This window comes from Hippichthys cyanospilos, chromosome 17 (genome assembly GCF_059441005.1).
Source record: "Hippichthys cyanospilos isolate Australia breed blue-spotted pipefish chromosome 17, RoL_Hcya_1.0, whole genome shotgun sequence".
Taxonomy (NCBI): domain Eukaryota; kingdom Metazoa; phylum Chordata; class Actinopteri; order Syngnathiformes; family Syngnathidae; genus Hippichthys; species Hippichthys cyanospilos.
Window position 1 is genome coordinate 12,206,374 of NC_142385.1, and position 17,908 is coordinate 12,224,281.

The 17,908-nt window shown below is 41.2% G+C and overlaps 2 protein-coding genes and 1 long non-coding RNA gene across 5 annotated transcripts in view; 2 read left to right on the top strand and 1 right to left on the bottom strand.

Annotated features, from left to right (window-relative positions):
• The first annotated feature begins 744 nt into the window (after positions 1 to 744).
• On the top strand, positions 745 to 4,672 carry arl4d (ARF like GTPase 4D). Its single transcript, XM_088439253.1, has 2 exons — positions 745 to 947; positions 2,372 to 4,672. Exon 2 carries the CDS (start codon positions 2,443 to 2,445, stop codon positions 3,046 to 3,048), a length of 606 nt encoding a protein of 201 aa, XP_088295379.1. The 5' UTR covers positions 745 to 947; positions 2,372 to 2,442; the 3' UTR covers positions 3,049 to 4,672.
• A 6,034-nt stretch (positions 4,673 to 10,706) lies between these two features.
• On the bottom strand, positions 10,707 to 12,637 carry LOC148409713 (uncharacterized). Its single transcript, XR_015868404.1, has 2 exons — positions 12,496 to 12,637; positions 10,707 to 11,244 (listed from the first exon to the last, which is right to left on the bottom strand). It is a non-coding gene; the product is annotated as an uncharacterized LOC148409713 (long non-coding RNA).
• A 3,456-nt stretch (positions 12,638 to 16,093) lies between these two features.
• dusp3a (dual specificity phosphatase 3a) overlaps positions 16,094 to 17,908 on the top strand; it is a 63,975-nt gene continuing 62,160 nt past the window's right edge. For all 3 annotated transcript variants that reach the window (XR_015868402.1, XR_015868403.1, XM_088439213.1), the window contains exon 1: positions 16,094 to 16,421. Coding sequence is in view for 1 of the 3 variants with exons in the window: in XM_088439213.1 (XP_088295339.1) it covers positions 16,231 to 16,421 (191 nt within the window). In the remaining 2 variants the exon portion in view is untranslated. The remainder of the gene's footprint in view (positions 16,422 to 17,908) is intronic.

The window sequence follows — 17,908 nt, forward strand, 5'->3', positions numbered from 1 at the left end:
AGACCCAAATAAATAAATACCAAAAAAAAAAAAAGTTTGCCATTTTGGAAGCAAAACAAGCCAAAAGAAGATGAGGGTTTTGTTTTGTTCACGCCCACCTGGCAACCTAATTAACGTCACTTGTTGGTGTCAACTGCGGGGATCAGAAAATCGAAATCTTGGACTATCTTGACGAGTTTGGCTTTACGCACGGTTTGCACGCCACAGAATGAAGACACAACAACGTCAAACTTAATCAGCGTAAAACCCACAGACAGGTAAGATAACGTCATAGTTTAGCTTGCAATATCAACGTGTGTTGTTTTGTACAATGTGGGCTTCTGTAAGGTAAGATGACCCTTTGCGTTTGACATTTTTTTTTGTTTTTGTAACTAAAAACAAATACATTTGATCACGCCATATACAATATTTTGGGTTTTTAAACCGCGGTTGCTTTCCTGGCTTTTTTTCGTACAATAGCTCACTCGATTATCAAACTGTTATGTCTAATAGTCACCACTAGATGTCGCAAAATATCCATCGCAACTAGTTGTGCATTGTCTTGTAATAGTATCGGTGAACAAGAGCATGTGAAATAAACGCATACGAAAAAAATCTGTGCAATTCACGATTGTAACCCGTGGAAAACTATAAACTTGTCCCGACAAGATACATTCAAGTGTCCAATGACGCATTTGAACGAGATGAATGCTGGAAAAGACGCCACAAAGCGCACATTCGTGAGTCCTCTGATTGGTCGTGACGTCACCAGGGCTCTCGAGTGTAGTGTGTTCGTGGCAGGGGCGGCCGAGAAGTGTGTGCCGCGGTGCTGCTAGTGGACCACCGCAAGAGGGAAAAGTACAGCATGGATACGGTTCGAGACATTTTTGTCCTTCTCGTGCAAGATAAGTCACGCTTCTGTCAAGCGATGCGTTCACGGCCTTGAAGAAAAAGAGACCTCGTTCAAGGTACATACTCCACCCTAAATGTTCAGTTGCATGCATGATTTCCTTTTAAAGCGATGTTATTCCTTACGTTTGCATTAATTTAGTTACAAACATTAAGACCCAGATATATGCATCAAATATGATCATTCGTTTATTTGCAAGAGTCCAGAAAATACAGAAGTGCAGCTTTTAAATGTGTGATGGTAAACAAGCAGTAGAGAGGTTTTGATTGGAGTCTAGATGTCAACAATCGGATTAAAGAATCATCGCCATTTGCATGCATGAATGCATTTAGTTCAGGACTGCACTCAAATGAACGTGCGTGGTTGAATAGGTTTTTATTTAGGATGGATTTATTTTGGTAAATGAAGAACTGAATGCCTCGATTAACTTGCTTTTCTGTCTCATGCAGTATTTTCCCTCAACTTATTTGAACCAAAGCAATGAAAATGTTTGAAAAAGCGCATGCAAGTGCTATGACACTCAGAGATCAAGTGGAAACGTATATTTTGATAGCATAGAATAGATTGATGTTAATTTTTCATATATTTTTTCAAATAACCTATTGCTGTTTGTTTTTGAGAAAAAAAGAATTTTGAGACAATAACGGGACATGGATGCTCGCCTAGCGTCAACGACCACAAAGTTATGCTTTGTTGTCAGATTATTATGTGCAATATTTTGTTTGGGCTTCATTATGCTGTCTTTTGATAGCCCATTATCCGCTAACGCTAATACGAGTCCTAAACTGTACATACAGTATATAAAAATATAATATATGCAAGACTCTGTCACATGTGTAATGTACACATGACGTGATTGTGAACTAAATAGTTTTAAGTGGTGGTTGATCTTAAAGGGACAATGTGTTCAGATTTAGACCATTTTTCATTATGGACAGCAGGAGGTGCTGCATTTACCAATGTCCGTCGCTATAACAGACATGGCAACCTCCGGAGGAGTGCCACCCCCCATTTAATATCATTTAATGATAACTATGATTACATTTAAAACATACTCTTGGTCGTGAAGAAAACATTTATTAAGTTTTTGACATTTATAACAATTTAATTGATTCCTTTTTAATGAAAAATTGGTCTACATTTTACACATTCTCCATTTTATGTCATTGCTAACACGCTAATGCTAATCACAATAGCTAACTGGCAAATGGTGTTTTTTAAAAAAAGCGTTGAAATAAAATATCTTTTTTGGTTTGGAGAAGTGCATCGGGGGCATCAATTCCTCGATTATTCCATTGAATATTTTGTAGTATAATCAATTTTCAAAAGATCCGAATGGTGAAAGCCCTAAAAATGTCGTTTTTGGACTCATTTGAGAACCAGATGGAAATCCTTGTTTTAATGTGACGAATTCACCCTCATATGTTTTACATGTTCATTGGTGGACCTTTCAAAGATTTTCTACCGTTTGTTTTGGTTAAGGTTGGCGATCCCGCCTGAGATGCAGACCTTGTAAAAGCGCCAGAGGATCAAAGCAGGTATCCTCACGGAAGATGGGGAACCACCTGAGCGATATGGCGCCCCCTGGCTCCTTCCTGCCCGGCTTCAAGTGCCTGCATATTGTGGTGATCGGATTGGACTCGGCCGGAAAGACGTCTCTGCTCTACCAGCTCAAGTTGAAGGAGTTTGTCAAGACCATCCCCACCAAAGGCTTCAACGCGGAGAAGGTGAAGGTATTGGTGGGCGGCTCGCGGCCCGTCACCTTCCACGTGTGGGACGTGGGCGGCCACGAGAAGCTGCGGCCGCTGTGGAAGTCGTACACGCGCCGCACCGACGGCCTGGTGTTCGTGGTGGACGCCGCCGAAACCGAGCGCATGGAGGAGGCCAAGGTGGAGCTCCACAAGATCAGCCGCAGCTCGGAGAACCAGGGCGTGCCCGTGCTGATCCTGGCCAACAAGCAGGATCTGGACACGGCGCTGCCCGTGGGCCAGGTGGAGAAGCTGCTGGCCGTGCAGGAACTGAGCGCCGGGACGCTGCACCACGTGCACAGCTGCAGCGCCCTGGACGGCCGCGGCGTGCAGCAGGGCCTGGAGAAACTCTACGAAATGATCCTCAGGCGGAGGAAGATGGTCAAGCACAGCCGGGGCAGGAGAAGATGAAGAGTACCGGGAACAAATGAGGACCATCATGTCTGGCGGCAGGACAAGGCTCAGCTCCATCGCGCCTGGTTCCTGGCGCTGCTGCCAATAGCTAGAAAAAAAAACAGTAATGGACGTCACCCTCCATAATTCGGTTTTTAAACTTCTAATTTGGATAGTTAAATGTGACACCGGTAGTCCGAAAGTCTCCAAATTGACCAATATTAAAATACAGTACTGTTTTTGGTCCAAGTGGCAGCAAAAGCAAGGCAGAAGTTTTATACACGCAAAGTAAATAAAGTAGTATTATAAACTCAATAGTTATACTGTGCCTAAATACAAGAATAGAAGCAAAAACTGGGGTGTTATTTCAAATCGGAATTGAATAAAAATGATTGGAAGCAAGCAATCAAATGCAGTTTTTTGTTCTGAAATGATAGTGTAATTATGTAGCCATTTTCAGCTGAAAAAATGCAATATTTTGTCTCATTTTTCATCTACAGTTAATACTTAACAAAAAACAGTTCCGCTTTGCTGTCAACTTAAAATGACAGCAGGCTCGGGACACAACCAATCACGACTCGCGACTTGGTCATGTGATGTTAAGCTTTGGTGGGATCGGTCCTTAAGCACGTGATGTCATTTTCAGTTGACTGCAAAATGTGCTTTTAAATGCATTAACTGTACATGAACAATAATTGTCATTAAATTGAGACAGAATAACTCTTTGAAGTTAAATATGGCGTACAAAAGTTAAATACATCTGAGCCATGCCTCGCAAATATTCTTCGGCGTATTACACTTAGAGAATCTCTGTTCTAAAATCATTTTTACATCAATGAGCAACTTTATATTTAAAAATTAATCTAGCAAAAACCTCCGTGCGGTGACGTCTCTTTGGAACTTCCACTAACAACCCAGGCTAAACTTGGCCTCACGACATTAGAAGAACAGAACAGTCACTTTATCATAGTTGTATGACCTCAATTACTACTTTCCTATCATCCAGGGCTTTGGACCTATTTTCCATAAAAGGAGAGTAGAAAAATAGGAATATTGGAGCGTCGGGTACAAATCTTTAATAGCATTAGTCTTCCCTAGCTACCGTTTTTTTTTTTTTAAAGCATACCTAATGATGCTGTATTGTGATATGATACAACACAGATAGCAATTGAAGCCGTTTCTAATATTTTGGATACTCTTACAAAGCTATATGAAAGCGCATTCGTATTGAGCTGGCAGAATAATGAACGAGAAGGGCACGAGATAAATGTAAACGTCATTTTTGTAATCTGCCAGACCAAACGAATCCAATTCCAACCCGCAATAAATCATGGATAAGATAACCCAGAAAAAATATCCCCTATTTTGATAATCTCGTGAATATTTTCTGAGAGCGTTTCTTGTTGACTTTGTGAGATTTTTATAGACCTCGCCAATCAATTCCTAGAGAAAATAATTGTTAGATTCTAACCACCACCACATCACTTGCTGTGTTTTTTTGTTTTTTTCTTCAATGTACAAATGCTCGTTTATAAACATTAGTGTCCGTTTGCGTTCACGGGATCGGGAAATTCACGGCAAAGACACAATAGAACCTGTATGTTTTTGTAACTTTGGTGAATGAATAAATCGAAGCATCACATTTGGGGCAGAGTTTGTCGTTTTTCCGCTCTAGCAATGGCTATGTTCTGTGAGTGTTTTTATCGGAATATAAGACCGTCGATTCCATAATTCGTGCGATAACCTTTCACCCCCTCATCCCAACGCCGGTAGAATAACGTCCAATAGTTTCTTTGCTATTTGTGAGTATTGGGGGTTCGGAAAACAAAGGTCAATCACACATATTTCATATCACACATTTCATTAGCTGAGTGAAGACGTGAAAATGGAAGCGTGCTATGCATTCTTGGTTTATTTAAAAAAAAAAAAATGATGATCACAGAAGCAACCCAATTTTAGCCTACCACATAAATGCAAAGCACCCAAACTGTGACACTGATGATAGTAACAAAGGCGTGCAATTGCAAGGCTCTTTGTCAAAATAAACTCAACAACACACCTCGTTTGAACAAGTCTGCTCTCCTGTTGTGGGTGGGAGAACATTTCAGCAGCTGAGTGAAGACGTGAAAATGGAAGAGCATGTGAGGGTTGGCGGTCTGATAAACGATAAATTTAACTTGAAAAAAAAAAAACCTTTGAGAAGGGTCGAGTGCTACGCATTCTTTGTTTATTAAGAAAAAAATGCTGATCACTGAAGCGACTCAATTTTAGCCTACCACATAAATGCAAAGCACCCAAGCTGTTAAAATCTGTTAAAATTTATTAAATAAATGAAGTCCCATTTTTGTCACTGTTTGAGCTGATACCAAAGTAGAAACTAGTTTGTATAACACATCTGCCACAATAACAATATATCTTTAAAAAAAAACTCAAGTGAGGGTTTTTAATATATTTTTTTAGGTGGGTAATTGGTCAATTAATTAGTCCTTAATCTCCTTTTGTCTTGAAAGCACTACTTTTTAAGGCATGTATAACCATAGAGCCTCTTGACATATTTACAGTAAAGCCTTTAAATCCATTTACTCTGCTACAAATCCTACATAAAGTTCCCGCGCGACTGCATTATGCAACAAAACCTAATAACAGTTGTGCATTGTTGAGGTGTGTGTGTGTGTGTGTGTGTGTGTGTGTGTGTGTGTGTGTGTGTGTGCGTGTGCGTTTGGAGTAGCAATGTACAAAGACTTTGGATTTGTCCTTGGGAACTTTGCACTTGGACTTTGCGCGACCTCCACGCCCAAGCTCTCTGCTTGTGCGAGCTCATTATACAAATTCAAAAAGTTTCTCAAGGATGTTTTTAGTGCAATCGACTCCACGCGGCATCTGGCCTGCTGACTTCATTAGCATTGTAATGTAGCAGCAGCAGTCCGGAATGCACACTGCGCAACTGTGACTTCTTTCAATTAGGTTTTTAACTCATTCAATCCCAAAGCCGTATTTTTACTTTTTTATGTCATTCGATCCCCGTTAGTTTTTGTTGTTGCATTAAATTTTGAAGTACAGCGGACCCCTGTGTTACAGTATCCCTGGGTTACGTTTTATTCATGTTGCGATGTGGAATACTTTGTTTTTTCCATCCCCTCTTTATGGTATTTTCCCATTTTTGCGACAAAAACAACTGTCATGACCCTAGGGGATTGGCTGCATTTGGCTTGTTTTGTCTCTATCTGCAGGTGTTTTTAGGTAATTGCACTTATTTTCTGTTGCGGTCTAACGGCCTCCATCCGACGCGTCAGTGCTGGCCTGCTATTGGTTGACATCTCCTCACGGAGATGCTGGTCTGCTATTGGTTGTCCTCACTCGTTTCAAAATGGCGGAAAGGTAAATCTTTGTTCTATTGTGAGTGGTTACAAAACTGTATTTCTAGTGCATTTTTCTGCTTACTTTAAACTTGAATGGGTTAGCTATGCATCCCAAGATTTCTTGTGATGTTAAAGAGAGAAGTAAGAAGATGATTTATATGGAAACGAAGCTGGAGATAATCAAGAAATTCGAAGTACGCTACCCTTACTAGGGAATATGGGTATAACAAGCAGCACTCAAAGGTAAATAAATCTTTTCTATTTTCATTATGTATGTTTTCTGATTGTATACATGTAAATTATATATACATAGCACTTCCTATACTATTTTGATACCAATTTTTAATATGTATGTACAATTTTGATGTTTTTACCTGGAGTTCTAAACGCAATAGCTATTTAACATGGGTTTGGATTGCCCGCCATACGGTGAATTCGCCTTACGATCCCAACCGCGGAACGGATTCATCTTGTAACACGGGGGCCCACTGTATTTGTCTTTTATTTTAGGTAATTAGTTACTAAAGTAATCAATTACTTTAGGTGCTGAAGTCAGTAATTACCGTAGATAGTTGATGAGTATATTCATTTAGTACCAGCCATTTTTATAACGTTCTTTTGCCAAGAACTTGGAAAAAAAAAATGGGATTGAAAGTTCGCCCTCCCTCAGTGAGTTAATATCTCTGACATGAATAAATCTGAACTGATTTAACCTGTTACAGCCTTATTCCAAAATGGATTAAATACACATGTGAGCTAGGTCCATCTGTGAAAGGAGTCTGATGGTGCCAAGTCCACGGTGTGCTCGCCTCTCGGCCAAAGTCACCTGGCATGGACTCGAGCTCACCGGTGCTGATAATAGGGACACGCGCTAAAGAAAATGGATGGATGTGATTTAAGCTCCAGAGAGTTGTTGCAGCAAGCTCACACTGATCATGTGACTGACTGACTTCCCGCATTGCAATCACGGTTCCCTCCCCTGCGGTGGCAAACTGAACTAAAAACATTGTCTCCTTCCCTCAGTCATTTTATTTTTCAGGCTCCCCGTTGTTTTCTACCTCGGGATCTTGACAAGATCCCCTGCAGGTGGGCAGGGAGCCTTCATGGTGATTGAGGTTGCAGAAGCGTCTCTAGAATTATAGGACACAAAGCAGAAAGGCTGATTTAAAATGAAATGGTGTCTTCTGGTTCTCGACCACAAACCTTTATGGGTTTTTTTTTCCCCACCACTCATAAAGTCTTGTTCATTCAATTTGAAAGTTCAGGATGTCCTCCAGGCCACCATGAAGGACATTTGATGTAACGCAGGCTTTGCAAAGACCTTGGGACACATTTTGGTCTCGGTACTCCACAATTTTTTCTGAGGAACTAGCTGTAAAGAAAGATCTTTGACCCTGTGTGGCTTGGTTAGCTACAAAACATTCGTTGTCGGCTATATTTGATATACAAATGTTTGATTTGAAATCATCAACAGCTAGGACAATGACTTGTCTTTGACGGTGCAAGATCAGATCTTCAATGTGCCACTCCAGGACCATTCGCATGCGCAGATGGTACGTTGTAGTTGGCGTTGCTGCAGTGGGTTCACAATATTTTTCGGAACTGATCCGCCTAAGTAACAGTCCGACGCTGTCGGGGGTCATGACGTCCCATCGTTGGGTTGGTGTGCAGAGGACCTCAGTGGAAGTCTTTGGACAGATATCTTCATCCCAAGATGAGACTTGGTGGTAGAGCGGTCATCTCTCAGCTGAGAGGCCGTGGGTTCCATCCCCCAACCAGCAAAAGCATGTCAAAGTGCCCTTGAGCAAGACACTGAATCCCCGATTGCTCTTGATGCTGCGTCATCAGTAGGTAGAGTCCCCAAGGTAGAAAAGCGCTATATAAGTGAAAGCCCGTTTACCATTTTCCGTGAAAAGTAGCCTCAGCCGTAAATGGCAGAGCGTTTAGACCACCGCCATCTTGCACAGGATGTTGATATAAACACTACAGAGTTAATTACACAGAAGAAACATGGATCACAGAAACAGGTCAAGCCCATACCATTAAAGTGGAAAAGACATTTTGCTGTTATCCAGATCGAACCTTTGATTTAGGAGCGTCCCTTAGGCCACATTTGGGAAAAACGGACCCTGTATCTTTTGGCGTCCATTTCCTCGGTCCACATGATAAAAAACAGACCCCAGCACCTCGTAACGCCCCCAAACAGGCCTGAGACCATAATGTTCTATCACCTTGGCAACCTGACTTCATCAGTCCCCGAAGGGTGATCATAGGGTCAGATTGCTTTTGTGGCAGCATGTCCGATCCGGCGGAGGTTACAGAGGGGGCAGGGAGGTTTTGAGACCAGGAGATCAATACCGGAGTCATGATATCGTTTGACCTTTCGTTTGCGTTCACTGTATTCACTGTCCTTGTCCGGAGTGCCACATGATGGCCGCGTCTCCGATTTCTCTCACCGGGCAGTTTTAGGAGCCGCAGAAGTGTGCGGAAGGTCATCGACGCCGGACGTGAAAGGTCCGCAACGGGTTGAAAAGGAACAATGTTTGTGGGGGGGCTGGATTAGCCGCTGCAGCTTTTATCCTCCCAGATCGTAAAGCTGCCACTCGGCCTCCATTTAAGAGGCGAGGACGCTTGATTGAAAGGGGGGGCGGGTCGCAGGGAACGGATCGGGAGGGAAAGCGAAGCTCGACTTTATCGGCAGTCTTTCAGCCGCCTGGATGCGGCGGTGACTTTAGTGCGATATCGCCTTCTCCGTTCTCGTGACATATGGCTTCAGCTCCTGTGTTATTCATCTAAAAAAAACAGGACATGGAAATATAACGCAGACGGAAAAGCAATATACTCGGATCAAAACTTGCCTCTTGTCCAGCTGCAGGGCTTGAAACGTGACTTCATGGATGACCTCATCCTTTGTCCTTGGGCAAATGTTGAGTCACATCTTTTTGTGTACTTATGAAGTGATTCTCCATCAATTTATTTCAAAACATCTGGCTGCGTGTTTTCTTTGGAACGGAATTAATCCGGCTTGGATTACGCACACAGGCTTTTGTCACCTCAAATTGGCCCAATCCAGAAATCCTTGCGGCGCATGCTAGCCCTCAGGACATCAGACTAATAAAACTACAAAGTGAAACCTGGTGAACTGATTTTGAAGGGTCCAAAAATTGGACATCCTTTGAGTTGTGATTTAGGAACAGAGTCTCCATAAAATATTTTCCGGAGGTGTGTAGTCGGTCGGTAAAGACTGTATGACCCAAGTCAACCTTCATCTTTGCTGCACGGGGAAGTTGTTGACATAGTGGACGAGCCAGATCTGAACTGGGTCAAAAAGTTAGCACCCCGGCTGAGGGGGTCACTCGGATCTCGGCTGGGTGCGGGGACATCTGCGTGAGCTGACTTTAGCTTTCATTTCGACCTCGCGGCGAGTGCGCGTCACACGGTGTCAACGCCGAATGACGAACGTGTCCGCGCTTGTTGATTTTTCCGAGTAATAGCCGCATTTCTTCAATGGGGACAGTACAAATAAATCAAAGGAAAGGGTGATATTCAATCATTCAAAATTTTAGCTCTGTTTCTGCAAACCGACCTTGAAAAAATCAAAAGAGAACAATGCAAAGATTGGATATTATATTGAGATTTAGGACATATATTCAGACTTTTGCTTTTTAGCTTGATTTCGTTCTTTGGATGGAGGTTTTACAAACTGGGTTTACGACTACGTCTTTTTCCATTCTCAGGGAACACGTTTTCCAGACAAAGATTTTGGCCGTTGGACGGTCCACAGGCAATATTTTGGAAAAAATTGTAAACAACTAAGTCAATCGCAATAACAGTCTTCCAGTGTGATCCCCTATCCTGTTTCCCTCATAATATGTACGACCCAGATTTGGTTTCTATCAGAACCTTTGCACCAAGTTCTGAGGAGGAACCCATGCGGAGTAGATCTGGTATTTGGGGCTTAATCACCCAAATGAGGCCACCATAGTGGACTTTTTGTCCGTCCCTATCCAAGCTCAGCATTCCTTTTGTTTTCCCCGTGTTCATGTTGTTGTATCAAAGACGACACTGTTTGTGGGTCCACTCAGGACCCGGACCAAATTTTAGAAAAGTAAGGAAAAGGTCACTTGAGACTTTTTCTGGGTCTTGCGCTTTCCCCGAGATCGAAGACATTTTTTCTCAATATGGAGCAATGATTATCCCTTACTTTATCCCAATCACACCAGCAGTTTTTTTGCCACCCCTTGGCTAAAATACTGTCGGAAAGATTTTGAAAAAAAATGACCCGAAAAAAAAAAAATTGAAGGCACCAAGCCAGCATTCGCGGCAACCGTGACTTTAATAACATTGGAGATGTTGAAAGGGCGCATAGACATATCTGCATTGTGCCCTTGTGGCCTTTATTTTAATCCTCCTTATGTTGCCTCCAATGATCTGTGGCAAAAACAGCCTCCAGCCCTCTTTCATCGGGAACTTATTAAACTCAGAGAAGTGTGAAGGTACAAACTGCCATTCTGTCAAGGTCACACTGCACTTTTAGGCAAATGATGCTTCAGACTTGTTTTTCGAGTTGCGCTTTTGAGGTCGGAGCCCCGGAATTACGGCCTTGTTTTCCGGCAGCTGCGAAAAATGCATCATCGCTTATCAGCATATAATCTCCTTTAGCCGCGGAGAAAAAGCAATCTTTTTTTTTCGACGCCTCTGCCGGTCGCCGTCGTGAGACGGCGGGCTCAGCGGTGAAGGTGAAGCAGGAGGGACGACGCGGGAGGCGCACGGTTGCTTGGCAGTCGCTCGCTGCTCGGGGCAAACGTGACGCGAACTCCCTTGACAGCCTCAGATGCTGCAGTGTGGGAGGAACCTGCAAGAGCAGATATACAATTACAGGTGCAATGACAAGTCTTGCTATTTCCTCACTATTGCAACATTGCATGGAAAGATTATGGCCAAAAATAGGAGGAAACACGTTTTTATTTAGAGATGAGTTTAAGTTAGATTGTTACCTTTTGCCATCATTAATAGGATTGAAAGCTTAAGAAAAACTAGTTGGTTGCCCTTTAAAGGTTTTTATGTATTTACTGTATATACATATGTGAATCTATGTATATGTAATTTTACAGTATGTAAATTTTTGTATAAATGCATGCTGTATTTACATATGTGTATGTATATCATATATACGTAGATATGCAGTGCACACACATTTATATTGTGTGTGTGTGTGCAGGACACACACATATATTTTCTGTGTATATTTATATATATATTTTCTTCTGTGTGCATCTATATGCGTAGATGTACAGTAGTGAACATATATATCTATATCTATATCTATATCTATATATATATATCTATATATATATATATATATATATATATATATATATATATATATATATATATATATAAATGTATGCCTTATATATGTGCATGTATATGTATGTATATGATATATATGTAGTACACACACATACACACACACACACACATATATATATATATATATATATATATATATATATATATATATATATATATATATATATATATATATCACTAGTCACTAATCACTACTCTGTCTTCTATTTAGTAAAAAGAGCAACAATGGAAAGAGTTTGAAGTGTTTTTCAAGTTGCTGCAACATCATTTGAAATGAACAAACCAGGAAGCATTGCAAGTCATGATGACCATTAGCCAGAGGCTTAGCTGCGCTGTGTTTGCCTACGAAGATTTGTTGCTTGTGTGTACAGCAGTTACTGTTCTGCCCCTTACTTAACATGTTTGATGGGAATTTGGAATAGTGTAACACAACTATAAATAGCAATAAGCTGACTTAAGTGGACCTTACATTTCATAGATGCGACGACCCATCGTGCTCTGATCCGATTATGATTGAAGCCGTTATTTAACCCTCGACACGATTAGCCAGCCTTCTTGACCCGAACTATTTTGGGATTATTTTTCTTGAAATCGTTTTCACATGTGGGAACAGTCAAAGTACATTCATAAGTCCTAAAAAGATTTACTAGTACTGTAGTAAAGTATTTTTGCATGCACTGTGTGAAGATCTGCTTGCATTACCCCCGGACGAGAATGAAAAACAAAAGCTCACGTTTTCCATCTAGAAGTAGGTTGCCTCCTCTAATCTGCCCAGTAACGCTCATGCAACGTGCATATATGAGTGTGTGTTGGTCATGTGCAAGCATGCATCAGCGTGTATGCTTGCAGTGAGTGGGCAGAGTGGGAGGAAGAGGAGGACGACGAAGAGGAGGAGAAGGCCAGCGCTAAAAGCTTGAACAAAAGCTAAAGATAGCACAGCGCTCGCAGCCACTCAGCTCGCCTCTTGTCAAGGTTGCACAAACTCAACACGAGCGTGGCCTGACATTCTCGACCGAGCTCGGTCCAATTACAACTCATCTCCCTTCACCCCCCCCCCCCAAAAAAAAAAAAAAAGATTTTGCTCCAAACAATCAAGTCCAGTTGAAGGTCTGGACATGAAAATACATAAATAGCCTGACATCATAATATGACAGTGATACAAACAAGCGATTCACAACCTTTTTTCGGCCATCTACCCAGTGTGAGCCCCCCCCCTCCCTGGAAAGTTGTGCAACTAATGACAATGCATATCTGTATAACTTCAAAAAAGAAAGGCGTCCAAGTTATGTCTTTATATTAATAAATTAATAAAAATGAATGATCATAACACATGTTAGCACTAATGTGATAAATATACAGTATACTGTTTATATCAGTGCTTCTCAAATAGTGGGGCGGGCCCCCCTGCGGGGGGTGCGGATGATCCAAGGAAAAAGGCTTTGTTTTTGTCACGTGGAATGTAATAATTTTCATCATTTTTTTTTTGTTTCAGGCACTTTGGTGCACTTCTTTTTTTTCCGTTTTAGACTAAGCTATAACCCGTATTAACGCGATAAAAATCATTAACAGTTGTTGCAAGTTGATTTATATTGCGTTTTTCTGCTGTTAATGTTTTATATATATATATATATATATATATATATATATATATATATATATATATATATATATATATATATATACACATACACACCTCTGATTGTTCTTCCCTTTAATGCGCTGGTTTAGCGCTGAATCTATTTGATGGCGGGGGGGTGTCACACAGATGGTTGTATCCATCAGCTCATGTAGAAAAGTCCATTGTGGACGCTCAAGACGAATCACCGACTCTTACAAAAGGCCGTGGGTGAAAGCGGCTCACGGTGATTGAGATGGCTTCTTTCTGCTATATAAAAAAAGATGCTTAAAAGGGTGCTTAGAGGCAACACGTGCACACTCCATTGTCATGCACGCAGAGACCATCTGGAGAAGTCATCCTCAATATACTCAGAGAGCCTAATAAACACTCAGGGCTAACTTTCCATGAAAGCCAAAGAAGTTACAGTTAATGCTGCGCCGACGTCAGTCTTTGCAGTTTGTTCTGTTGTGAGTGAATTGCAGGCGGCTTTCAATGCTACACTGACGTCAAGATGAATGCGCGTTAGATAAATGGACTCCATACATCCGAGTTGGTAAAAAGCATCATTCAAGTCGTTTCTCTTTCCACTTCATGCGCATTTTGAATGATGGCTCTGAATTTAGACATTTTCTGTAACGTTTGTCCTAGTTAAGCTAAATCTTTCAGTGCCATGGATGAGAATTATATTTTAAAATACTTATGTTGTGTGCCAATGATGAGAATTCTCTTCAAATATGTTTTTTTTTTAATGAAAGTGCAGCTGACACCCTTGACTAGTGCTCATTTTAATATTAAGCCAACTGAGCACTGTAGTAATGAACTAAAAGGAAACATTATGGGCCGAGGCTGCTGAATTCTGAGCGTTTGGTGGAACTCCCCCACATGTCAGCGCAAGCTGATTTGCAGATGGACTCAGGTGGTCCCGGTCCAATTAAGCAGCTTGGATATGGGATGAGGAGGCAAACTGTCAATAAAAAAGCTACTAAATCAATTCCTAGTCTTATCTTCAGCCACATGGGACACAGAGGCATTGAACCCATGGCCTATAATGTATCAGTAATGCATTTTTATCTTACTTTACTGGAGTGTTTCTACAATTTATGAGGTCATTACAAGACCTCACTGACTTTATTGCGATGCTAAAATATAAATGAAGGCTCTTCTAATGTCACCTAAATGAAATTTGTAACATCTAATGCTACACGTTGTCCGTCTACTGACTGATCGCTCAGTTGTAGTTGTTGCCATGGTGCTTGTGTGCATCTCCTCACGTTTCCGTGGAAACGAAAAAAAAAAAGATGACTGGCGTTGTTATTCGAGTGAAGTGGCCTCGCTTACACTGCAATTATTTACCAAAGCTCAATTACAAACGAAAAAAACATGTGTAGAGAAGATAACTAACCTTGCCTTGTATCGAGAAAAAAAACGTCACATGATAGCTTGTATTAGTTTGAAATCCTTTTAATCTGATTGTTTTTGTGTACCATCATACAGGTAACTTTTAGCTAACTGATAGCCAATCAGTAATTAATTATCACTGTCGGCAGACACCATTTAGTTTACCCCGATTGTTAGCCCATTCACTCAGTTATCATTATTGTTACTGAATGTAGCAATTGTTGCTAATTTATTTCACTGTGTGATCTGTTTTTTGCCTCGGAAAAAATGGTTACGTCATGCATTTATGCACCGTCATCTTTGTGTGCCGCTTCAATGGGAAAGTAGCGCCCCTCTGTGGCCGGCTTCTTAATGGCAGGTAAGCGCGTCATTCCTCTACAGATCTACCCAATATTCTTTATCTTTTTTCACCCCGAAATACTTGATTTAAACAATCACTGTTTATTATTATTATTATTATTATTATTATTATTATTATTATTATTATTATTTTGCTAAACAATGATACAACATATGTATAATAGGTTGCAACAGACACTGAATCTTACATCGATGCAAACTACATTGCGATACCTTACTTATTGTTTTTAATGTATGAAATACATTTATAGACGTATAAGTAAATTAATATAAAATGGTTAAAACATATTTTGCGCCTTAATGGGGCACATAAAGGTTGGTTTTCAAGGCATTATTTTTTACATGTATCAGGAACCTACAGAATAAAATAATTTGCCACAAACCGAAGACGTTTGTTGTCTTTCGTTTACATTTTTGACCATAACCCTACGGTGACGTCATCCAAACAGTCTCCCCACCACAAAAGAGTAAACAGCGACATCTAGAGGAGGACATGGTTAATACAAGATCGCCTTCTTAGCACGCGTGAGCAAACTTCTCTTCATCCTGGTCGTTCGCATTTACTCGCTGCTTTTCCAGTTCGTTCAAACAATGTACAAATGCGTATTGGAGGAGCCGCAATGAGTGCAAATTGTGGCCTTCAGGTGTGGAACACATACCGGGAAGCAGGTCGTGCGTTCACCGGTGGGGCGTGTCCGCTTGGAAGCGACACAGTAACGGAATGTGACTAAGCGTATTTTCAAAATAAAATATTTAAATATTTGTTAATTGACGTGCGGCAAAATCATGACCTGTTAGCTATATTCATGTCACGAATAACTTAGAAAATACAGTAAACCAAATGTAGTATTTTGAAACCCTGGGGTATTTTACCGATTACTATTTACGTAAAACGTTTACGTCGGGTGTTCAAACAGGAAGCAGTCCACGTGATTCCTTCTGGCTAGACTTCTTTTTTTGCCAGACACCTCACCTCACTAGACAGTGCGCGCACGACTCACGTGCAGCGATATGAAGATGAGCTTGAACGACAGCAAAAGCTTCGTCTCTTCTTCAACGCCTTCGGTGTGACCCGCATTATTTTGTGGCGTCATGAAAAAACACCACAGTCCCTCCAAGCAGCCCGCGGCGGCGGCGTCAGACGTCCCGCCGGCGGCGTCGACTCAGGGCGGCGAGGTGACCGTCCAGCAACTCAACGAGCTCCTGTCGAACGGCAGCGGCTTCTACAGCCTCCCGACGCAGCACTTCAACGAGGTCTTCCCGAGGATATACATTGGCAACGCGTGAGTTTTTACCTCATTTTTTTTATTTGTTGTGCTGACTGCCAGCGACCGCCTGTTGTTGGCGTTTTTTTTTTTTTTTTTTTAATATTACCGACACACCTTTTGGGCGCCCTCTAAAGTGGATGTTGTGTAACGACGTCACGACGAAACAAATGCGTGTGCTTTTTAATAGGTATGCATGACTTGATGTTTGAGGAATATTTTTTTACACGCAGTTGATAGAACTACAGTAAATCTGCACTTAATGTAAGTTATCTAAATATAGTTAGACACTGGCTAAATAATACTAACGTGGACATAAAATTATCGAAGTCATAGGTTGCCAAACTCGGTCTTCCTTGCATGTTTTCCATATTTCTTTCCCAACACATCTGATTTAAATGATCAGCTCATCAGCAAGCTAAGCAGAATCCTGATAACAATCCTGAACATTTGAATCAGGTGTGTCCGAGGGAGAAACCTGGAAAAAAATGGGCCTTCGAGGACCGAAATTGGCTACCCCTCACCTAAGCCTAGACCCAGACAAGTAGATGTTATATAATATTATATATATAATCTTCGTGGCATGTTTGTAAATCATATTAAAACAAAAAATATACCCCCGATCGTTTTCCAGTTTTGTACATTTAAAAAAAAGCTCAAAGGGAGCCTCTAGAGCGGCGCTATAGAACCACTTGCGGCTCCAGAGCCGCGGGTTGGTGACCCCTGGCTTTGCCTGTAGGCAAAACCTAAATCTATCATCATAGATCTAAACCTGGACCTGCACCTCAATTTAATTTACTGAAGTCCTAATCCTTGAGCTAGGAGACCTAGTCCAAAACTAACCCAATATAATACCTAACCCACCTAGATCAGACCCAGTAATTCAGGACAATTCAGACCTTAAAGTAAAAGTCCAAACATTTATTGAAACAAGGTTTGTTTCTATTTAAAATTGGCCTTCAGATAACAATTATTATACTGAATTTGAATTGACCATTCATAGCTTGTGCAAAAAAATAGCTATTCATAGCTTGATCATAACTTGCCTAAAATAAGTACTTAATAGCCATATCGTTGCCCACTTAACCAACAGTCTGACACTTGTGCAAAACCTCGATTACACGATTGAGCTCAGTTTAAAATCATTGTAAAAGAATGAATGAATCGAATTAATTCCTGTTATCGCCCTGCATCCGAGCACGCACTTGGCTGAAAACAAGGGATCAGGTGGGTGTATTAATATGTGGGAAGCGTAGCAGATGAAACGGGAGGGTGGAACATAAATCTGAGCTTATTGGCTGTCCGGTGAAACATGCCTACAAGCGAAGGACTTACATCACAGTCGCTTCCTGGTTTAACCTAAATCTTGTCAACGTGCCACACACCGAACGACGGCACCCCAACTGGATGAAACGGGACGATTATGCAAGAAATCCGTTCGGTGTCCGAACCTCACACGCAGACCCGAAATCGAAAGAAAATAACGCAAGCCACGGGCACCTTAT